The following is a 9,724-nucleotide window of genomic DNA, read 5'->3' as shown; positions in this document are numbered from 1 at the left end:
CAACTAGTACTGCTCACTTAACAAGACTAACGTATTGGATGACAGCATAGCCGGCTGTCAATGGGATGCACGGAACGAACTCTCTGAAAGAAACAAACGAGTCGGCACGTCTTCAACCCATGGGCATATATACCGGGTTCACCGACGCACTTCCCACAGCCACACACACTATTACCTCCATCCCAAAAAGCTTGTCTTATTTATCTAGAGATACAAAATAATTTAACACTAAAACATGTCTAGATATATCCGTATCTAGATAAATCTAAGACAAACTTTTTGGACGGAGGAAGTAATGAGGAGTATAACTTTAACCTGAACATGCTCCCAAACACTGAATTATTTCCAGGAAATCAGGTCCCTTCCATCATCACACGAGATGGATTTATTCCGAATACAAGCCGTTCATCAGGGAAAGATGAAAAGGGAGTCGGTACAAACAGGGGTTTGTTCCAGCTCCCTGGAGATGCGAGAAAAATCAAAAGCTGTAAAAGCTCCCCACAACTGAAAAAAGAAAGACGGCAAGCCACAACACAGTGTTCCGAGCTCAAAATTATTCGCAGCCGCAAGACCAGAAATTAGTCTTCCCTCGTCAGGTGGCTTGTAGAATTGAGGACGGGATTTTGTATGGGGATACAATCTGAAGACCCTGTCCACCTTGTCCAGCGTCCACCGAAGTTATATATGATATCAGTATCAATATAACAACTCCTCGAACACAGGGTCCACGCTGCGCTGCCACTTCGTCTCGTATAGATTCAGAAGCTTCTCGGCAGGTGTCACTCCTGCAAAAGAGTAGGTCGAGAATTATCATCTGGAGAAGGCGCAGTTCACAGCCGACCGTGGCAAGCTAGTATTTATCTTGATCAAGTGAATGAAGTGTTCTGAAAGCGTCACCTGTTCTAACAACTTCGTCGACCTCCCTCAGGAAACCAACCTCCTTGTATCCTCTTCTTTCTAATCCATTCTGCACCACCACAACAGGATTGTTATCACCAGCAGTATGTTTGTGGGCTTAGGGACAAGGATTAGTAGCCTAAAGCTACTTACCTTAGCTAACTGGAGAACATCTTCAGCTAAATCTCTTACATACCCATCCCGGAATGGTGTCTTCAAACCAGTTACTGGGACCTGATCAAATAAAACACAAAATCACTCACAATTCAAGTCGAAATTTATTCCTATCAAATCTGCCATTACAAATTCTAGTCTTCTGATTGGTGTTTCCTAACGACAACATTTCTACCACTACTAAGGACAAAGAGCAGAAATATCTTGAGATACCTTCCGTCTCAACATCTCTCTTTCTTCCTTTGTCCAGTCAGCAGTCATGTCAATAATGCTCTGTAGTGATTCGTCGTCATACAACAACCCAACCTGCAGAGAAGGACAAATCAGATGCAAAGCTGATTCTGAGTTTTGCGTCGACGTGGAAGTTACTCATTCCATTTCAAAATATAAGGCGTATTTTGACCATAATCTCATATAATATTTAGTTGTGGTTATAGGATCAGTAATAAGATGTGCTTTTGAATATGATGGATCCAATCATGTGATTTATTGTATGTAACATAAACCACATATCATTCAAACTAATTGTTGGTCAAAGCACGAATTTGGACTGCCAAATTTGCCTTGTAATTTGAAGGAGGGAGTACTAATTAGTACAGTAGCAATGAACATACTGCCCATGTCTGTGCTGTAAATGAGACGGTGTAGATATACAAAACAAATGCAGGAAGAGTCAGCAAACAAACCCAAAATGCAGGCAAAGCACACAATCTCCTCCAAGGTCCACCATCAGCACCTCTCATCTCCATGTATCTCTTCAACCTAACCTGCAAGGAGAATAAAAAAGAGCAACTGATTGTTGAACTGAAATAAAACCAATTAATATGTCACCATGCTAACCAAATCAAAGGTAAACCTCAGGAAAAATTGTTGTTAGATGGTTCTCCCAATCGTTCAAAGTGGGCAACTCCCCTGGAACCTGTGGGAGCTTTCCTGCCATAAAATCCTGCAAAATACACACAAGCCAAATAAGAGTTCTATAAATTTCCAACATTTAAAGTCATGTAGCCAAAAGCTTCAAAATAAGATACTCCCTCCGATCCAAAAAAAGTGTCGCAACTTTGAACTAAGGTTAGTTCCAAGCTGCGACACTTATTTTGGATATGAGGGAGTAACATTTACAAAGTTTACAGCATATAACTGCAGAAGTACTAAGATATTAGAGACAAGAAGAGACCCGAAATGACATTCCAGTACAGTCAATGTAAGTCTTGTTCCGGTATACAAAATACATTGGGACGTCCAATGCATAGTCCACATATTGCTCAAATCTGCAACCGAGAACAAATTATAATCAGAACTCATTTAAACTGAAAGCCTCATTTTATGTAGGAATCGCTGTTGACCAAAATGACGCCAGCAATCAAATAGCTGGCATTCTGGATGGCGGAGAAGTTTGTATTAATGCATACCCGAATGAGTCATCAAAAACAAAAGGAAGCATCCCCGAGCGGTTGTTATCAGTATCAGTCCAGATATGGCTGCAGATGATTGATGATAATGATGTTAGCAGCTCCATACAACAAAAAAGCACATTAAGTTCTGAAAGCAATGAAGTAAACACCTTCTTAAACTGAGAAACCCATTTGGTTTCCCTTCTTTGAAGGGAGAATTTGCGAATATTGCTGTAGCGATCTGTTAAACGAACAAGTCAGGTTAGTGCAAGAGCAGCAAAGTAAATTATCAGGAAAAATGGAAGATAATACAGATACCCACAGGCTGCAATGCAAGGCTAGCACGGAATTTTCTTATCATATCTTGCTCTGAACTGAAATCAAGATTAACCTGCATGCCAGAATAGTGAACTCTTAATCGAAATTGTGTAGTTAACAAATGAATATTGTATACTAGTCTGTTTGACATCAAATGAACTAAAGGGCAGCGAGTTGGCAAAACAGCCCGTGAACACAAAACAAAAAATGACAGTTACCTGTACAGTGCACGTGCGGAACATCATATCAAGGCCAAGAGTACCAACTTTAGGCATGTAATTCCTCATAATTTCATATCTTCCCTACAAAGTAACAAATTGTACGATCAGACTTTACAGGAACCAGTAACAGTATAATTATGTTGCGTACGGCAAATGTATGCATAAATTGCAAGTGAGGTTATGCATGAAAGACTACAGTGTGGTTTATCATCATTTTGTGCTAACTGCCAAGTGCTCGATACAGTTGAAGTGGAGGATTTCACTTAATGGTGTACCAAGCAAGAATAGGTGCATCAAAAGCCAGCATTTCGATAAGCCACGTGGAACTATGTTGTACTAATGCTGCAAACCATAAGTATGTTCTTGGATTTGCAACTTCATTTCTCGGAAATTAACTAGACTGGGATATAAATAAAAAAGTAAAAAAGGCCTTTTAACAGTCTAGCAACAGCACAAACTTCAAAACCTACATTTCTGAGGTTTAAGGACAGAATTACCTTGGGCATTATTGGTATATCAGCCAGGGCCCATTTTGGCTGAAAACCCATTCCAAGAAATCCTACTCCCAATTCCTCTCCAACTGCTTTGACCTACAAAACCGGCAGAAGTTAAAATCATCGCATAGAACAGTATAGGCCCTTTCCACAAAAAATACATGCATCATAGTACAACTAACTTTCAGCAAGTAAAACCTCGAAGATGAATGTGCAAACAGAACCATGAAACAGTTCAATTTGTTCTTCATGAACCCAGCCAGTCTGATGGAAACTAACTCCATGCCCAGCAAGGTTTGGAGGTCTTACAGATGCATGCATAAGATGGTACAAATTCCCAGAAGAAACTTGGAGATATTGGTGGTTGTTTAGTTCTCAAATAATTGACACGGTTGGTTGGGATGCAAATATACATTTGGTGGCATGGACTTTGTACAATTTTTGGGATATGAAATAGGATAATCTACAATTTTGGGATATGAAATAGGATAATCTAATTAAAAAGAATTTTCTGGTGGAAACTAAATATGACATTATGATGTCACAGGTGAAAATCCCACAATGTTACATTTCATAAATTTCTGTAAAAGGTGAATACTTATACATGTAACAGTTTGCTCACTAATAGATATTTACCTGATAAAGATGTGAATTGACCTCCGCACAAGTTTGATGTAATGTTTCGAGGGGAGCGCCACTAAGTTCAAACTGGCCACCAGGTTCTAGTGAAATGTTTTGCTTTCCCTGCATCCATATAAATAAGTTGTCACAGAATTCCCTATTGATTCAGTGAAAACCATATATATCTATTTCTTTCTAGGCATAGTACCTGCTTGAGACCAATAACATGGTTTTCTTCCATTATCTTGTCCCATTCAAATCTCTCAGACAGCCCATTGAGTATAGCACTGATCTGATCATACGTTATAGGGCGCAATGTTTCGACATCAAAACCAAACTTTTCATGTTCTGTGCCAATTCTGCATAACAAGAAATTTACTCACGGAATGGACCAAATAACTAACCGAAATACTCAGTAGGAATTATACAGGAATAGAACTTCAAGAAAAACAAAAATATATTGTCAAATCTGAAATAATTTGAACAGAGGCACCATAACGATCTTCATCTCCAATAAATTATACTGATTGAAAAAAATGAGCACACTCATTACATTAACAAGATGTATCTATATCTATACCTACTAATAAAGGGAGGCGATATTCTTGGTTTGGTTTCGCTTTATTTTGTCCTGTTTTGAGTACTTTTATTACGTACACTATTTTTGGGTTTTGTCCGTTAAACGAACATGTGTGCAAGCGAAAGGAAACCAGGACATACGTGTAAAGGAAACGAAAAAATACACGCAACGGGAGGGACTCGAACTAGAGCCCTCGAGCTAAAAACTAGCTCCAGTAACCAACCAATCTAGCTTGACTTACGTCAAAAGTAGCAAGTTCGGCTTATTTATACACTATTTGTCAGAGTTGGCACCAGCCCTCGCACGACCAGCGAACTAGAGGCCAAAAATGATATCGTTCGCGTCGGGTGCACCTCACCCCCGTGTGGGCCTCAGCCCATCACTTACTTACTTACGAAGCCTTTTATCCCAAACAAGTTGGGGTAGGCTAGATATGAAACCCTTTCACAAGGACTTCCCAGGAGGTCACCCATCCTAGTACTACTCTCGCCCAAATGGGTTTCATACCCAAAAGACTGGCTAGTTTTTACGTTGGCTCGCCAAGCCTATCACAACCCTTAGATATGAAACCCTTTCACGAGGACTTCCTAGGAGGTCACCCATCCTAGTACTATTCTCGCTCAAATGGGTTTCATACCTATGGGACTGGCTAGTTTTTACGTTGGCTCGCCAAGCCTATCACAACCCTCCTCCTTTACCCGGGCTTGGGACCGGCTATGCCTAGAAGACATAGGCGGAGTTGGGCCTCAGCCCATCAATGGCAATAAAAATAACGGCTTGTTTGAGGGATCAAAAAATAGATTCAGTTTTCTAATAAAATAGTACCGCCTTGATTTCTTATACCCCACCTTATCAATTTATATACGTTTGTGATTTGAAATCGGTAAGCCACCATGACAATCAATAAGCGGGTAATAGTGGGTCTTGTCTCGTCACAGATGCGAGCAGAAGCAAATTAATTGCTTTGCATGGGGCCAATAGGTGTGAGAGAGAACCGACTTAATGATCAAGATAACGAAGAATGGGGAATTAAAGAGAACCCAGGTAAACATAAAGATAATGAGGACACGACGCCCCAATGCCGCAAGACAAGTAGGTATAAAACTTGTGATCTCTCTTAAAAAAGATACCACGATCTCCAATCTCTCTTAAAAAAGATACCACGATCTCCGGATGAAGATGAACCAGCAGAACCTCCTCGCATACGAGAACGACGATGACTCATCGAGGCGCTACGGCAGCCCCCGGTCTCACCAAAGGCGATGTTAAGGCTGGTTGCATGATTAATTAATGCCTGATTGGTACAAATTTCTTCTCTAGACCATGGTGTGCCTTTGTTTTGGTGGGTGTGACAACTAAAGTTTTCTTCATAGCTAGCCACAAAGCGTTATGCTTGTACATATATTTTTTTACTAAATTTAAGTACATGTTCTCTCCCGTTGCAACGCACAGGCATTTGTGCTAGTTAAGTATAGCATATCTAAGATTAGAGACTTTTTGTGTCATTTAGGACAATCATTTGTAAGCTTACTTTTCCCACATATAGCATATTAACAAGTACCATATCAAGCTTTTGTTGCTCTATGTATAAATTGCAATTTTACTACTTCCAGCATTATATGAGTGCACGAGCTGCGCCATTCGCCAACAAGTTTAACACAATGTATCCCCAATTCAGTTCCTAGTCTAGTATAACTATGCTAACCAGTACCATGTGACCCCTTCGTTGAACAAGGGCAGAGCTTCATTTGCTAACTAGGCAAAACAACGGTCACTTCGACGTATCCGCCCGCTTATTCCTACAAGCGCAAACTACTAGCAAGCATCACACAGTCCGTCACTGCAAGGCACTGATTCATGTGAGAAAATTCCACCACTCTAGGGGCGACTGAACAGTGGATACAAAATGCCCAATTGCAGAGCTAAACAGTAAGCTGGGCAGTAAGGATCGGCCTTTCCAGCCATAGAACTACGTTCCGCTTCCAACAGTAAGTAGCAAGTAGGGAAGTAGCACCATATGTGGAAGCTTCTCACCTCCAGTCCTCCTTGGGCTTGCAGCCGGACGCGAGGTAGGCGACGAGGTCCTCCTTGGTGAGCGGCTCCGTCAGCTTGGCCGCCTCCTCCGTGGGGGGGCTGGCCGCCACGGCCCCGCCGCGCCGCCTCCCCCTCCGCCCCGCCGCGGGGAGCCCGACCACCGCGAACCCCTGCCGCCCCTTCCTCCCGCCCGCCGCGCCGCAGTCCGGCTGGACCACCCGCGCCACCGCCAGGCGCGACGCGACCGCCATCACGCCCAACCCGCCGAACAAAAACCTGAGGCACGAAAAATTCCGCAAAACCAACAAAAGTTCAGCGCGAATTGCGGAATCCGACACGATGTCGCCATCGAACCCTCGCCCAACCCACCTCGCCGCGCCCACGTAGCGAGAACCGGTCTGATTCTGTCTATTTGCTGGTGAGATTCGCCGCCGAGAGGAGACGGAGACGGGGACGCGCGCGCCGCCGTCCGCCGCTGCTGCTTCAGAGTCCGGAACGGAGGGGAGTGTGGGGGGTGGGATGGGGGCGGCGTCGGCGCGGTTATAAAGCGGTGGGGGCGGGGCCCGCGCGTCAGCGGCCGCATCAGCAGCGACGACGCCTTGAAGTGCGCGATGCTGCTGCTGCTGCCGCTGCGCGCGTCATCCAATCCGCTCCGCCCTCCGCGGGTGCAGCCGGTGAGTGAGCTGGGGGCCGGGGCTGCGGGGTGATTTGGACAGCTGGTGATTTACTAATCCTTCCCCCTCTTTCCTTTTTAATCTTTCCTCGGTGGTGGGGGCGCTGGCCTAATGATTACGGCTTGTTAATTGCTGGAATTAAGCTTCGCCGATGGTTCTCGTAGATCACCACCGGCTCATGACGTCGGCGATGAGGTGGGGCGCTCGGTGCCACGGCGGCGCCAGGATTTTTCATGCATGGCGATGGTGTTCTGCACGCTAGTTCGTCCTGGTGCCTCAGCTCTCAAAGCGACATCCAGAGCACGCGTCTCACCCTCGGGCTGCCGTTCAAGACAAGATGAAAACGGAACAAAAATGTCGAGAGAATATATCAGGTGCTACGATGTCCTGGTAGTACATTTGGATGATCATGGATCGGAATGAACCTTGCCCGTCTTCAAGGGCAGGTTCGCCCTGCATGATCGTGGCTTTCCCGACTGTACCGTCTGCGAGCATCAGTGCACGTGCACTTATACTCTCTTTCTTTTTTCGGGAACACGTGCACTTATATTACTACTAGTATTTTCTTTTTAACTTTGGATGACTTTACTCAATTATTTTTTATCTTTTTTAGCGGGGACTTTACTCAATTATAACAAGGTCTTTTTACAATGGTATGAACAAGGAAGTCGGGAGCTGACCATGGGAGAACTTCATAGCTTTGTTCATAAAGCAAATGTCAAGCTAGCTCATGCACGGCGCCATTCACTTCACGACCACAATGCTCGATCATCGCCCTGCTGAAGAAACTCAACAACTCTCAGCAATCATCAGCTATCACTGCTCCCCAGAGCTCTATATTTGGAAGGATTCATCACAACCTAAACTATTTTCTTAGTCACTTTATACCATCATGTATGGACGCCCAAATCATAAAGCTTGGTCGAACTCTACTTCTCCCTTGATGATCTTTGATGCTGAAAAAACGCTTTTGATAATTTGCAGTTCATTTTCTATTTTGTCAACTCTTATCGAGCACATATCACCAAACCCTTAATTTTAGGGCTTTTGTGCCACAAAATCCCTAACGTGGAGAGGCGTAGAAGGAGTAGGCATGGCGGTGGGGCAACATCGATATGGTTATTAAGTGGTGGTTGCAGGCCCGAGTGCCAATGCCACGTACGAAAGAATGACGACATCACAGTTCCGCCAGTTACCGACGTCTAGAATGATGGCATTACAGTTGCGTCAGTTACCGATGTCTAGGATGATGACATCACAGTTGCGTCAGTTACCGACGTCTAGAATGACGACATCATAGTTCCGCCAGTTACCGACGTCTAGAATGACGACATCACAGTTGGGTCAGTTACCGACATCTAAAATGATGACATCATAGTTCCGTCAGTTACCGACGTCTATAATGACGACATCACAGTTGCGTCAGTATCGACGTCTTGGAGTGTGTTGTGTTTTCTGTCAATGTTGTTCCTGTCATTAAATCCGCTTCACCACCGCAGTTGTCGGGGAGGAGAGAGGGTGTACCATGATCTGACTCATGATAATATTTTTAAAAGGTTTATTACATGTATTTCCTTCTTTTTCCTTTTTTAATTATCCTTTATGAGTAAGTGTGGTTAGTGTCACTAATGACTATGTCTTGTTAATTGCAAAAAATCAAGCCACTTCGATAGCTATGTACACCCACAATATGTCATGACGTGCGCAATGAGGTCGCGAAACCACCAGAGCTTGGGTGACGTATTATGGAAAGTTTACTTTCTGCCACAGAAACAAAGAAAAATTGTAGGTTTTGGAGACTTCGAGGTTTCCTGAAAACGACATATAGAATCGCATGTTTTCAAAGAAAAAGGCAGTTTTTCTTTCCTCAGGATGACGTTATTTCGGAGCTCCATTGCAGAGCTACGTGAAGGCGAAGAGAGAGGAAAAAAAAGCAACAAAACCAGAATAAAAAGGAGAAACAAAGTAGATTTTGCAGCAGACGCAGCGGTTGGAGAGAAGCACATTGGCATGACCAAGTATGGGAGTGAACCCACCCCAATTTCCACGGGCAGGTTCAGTCACTGGTGGTGCCTGGTTGATCGGTCCTTTGGTACCGTACTACCAGAGCATCGAAGCATGTGGCTTATGGTACTTGTTTAATTAGCATCTTCCCTCTGTTTCTTTCTCCTTCTCGCTGGATGGTCTACGTGCAAAAACAGTTGTACTCCAGTCCAGGGACGATGGGAACGTATCCGGTGCACAAACACTTGTGAGGCTAGCGGTGCACCGGATGCCGTACATTATTTTAAAAAAATTTTAAAAATCAAGCACATTG

At 43.7% G+C, this 9,724-nt stretch overlaps 1 protein-coding gene across 1 annotated transcript; it reads right to left on the bottom strand.

Annotated features, from left to right (window-relative positions):
- Nucleotides 1-293: 293 nt before the first annotated feature.
- LOC119322959 (glutamate--cysteine ligase B, chloroplastic-like) lies at nt 294-7,259 on the bottom strand. Its single transcript, XM_037596514.1, has 16 exons — nt 7,103-7,259; nt 6,734-7,009; nt 4,328-4,478; nt 4,135-4,242; nt 3,502-3,594; nt 3,002-3,085; nt 2,788-2,856; nt 2,636-2,706; nt 2,484-2,552; nt 2,249-2,342; nt 1,928-2,017; nt 1,758-1,838; nt 1,285-1,377; nt 1,051-1,131; nt 898-967; nt 294-785 (listed from the first exon to the last, which is right to left on the bottom strand). The coding sequence occupies exons 2-16, from the start codon at nt 6,982-6,984 to the stop codon at nt 697-699; spliced, it is 1,494 nt and encodes a 497-aa protein (XP_037452411.1). The 5' UTR covers nt 6,985-7,009; nt 7,103-7,259; the 3' UTR covers nt 294-696.
- Between the last annotated feature and the right edge of the window lie 2,465 nt (nt 7,260-9,724).

This window comes from Triticum dicoccoides, chromosome 1B (assembly GCF_002162155.2).
Source record: "Triticum dicoccoides isolate Atlit2015 ecotype Zavitan chromosome 1B, WEW_v2.0, whole genome shotgun sequence".
NCBI classification, from domain to species: Eukaryota; Viridiplantae; Streptophyta; class Magnoliopsida; order Poales; family Poaceae; genus Triticum; species Triticum dicoccoides.
Note: the sequence above shows the minus strand (reverse complement) of the source record. Positions and strands in the feature narration are given on the sequence as shown.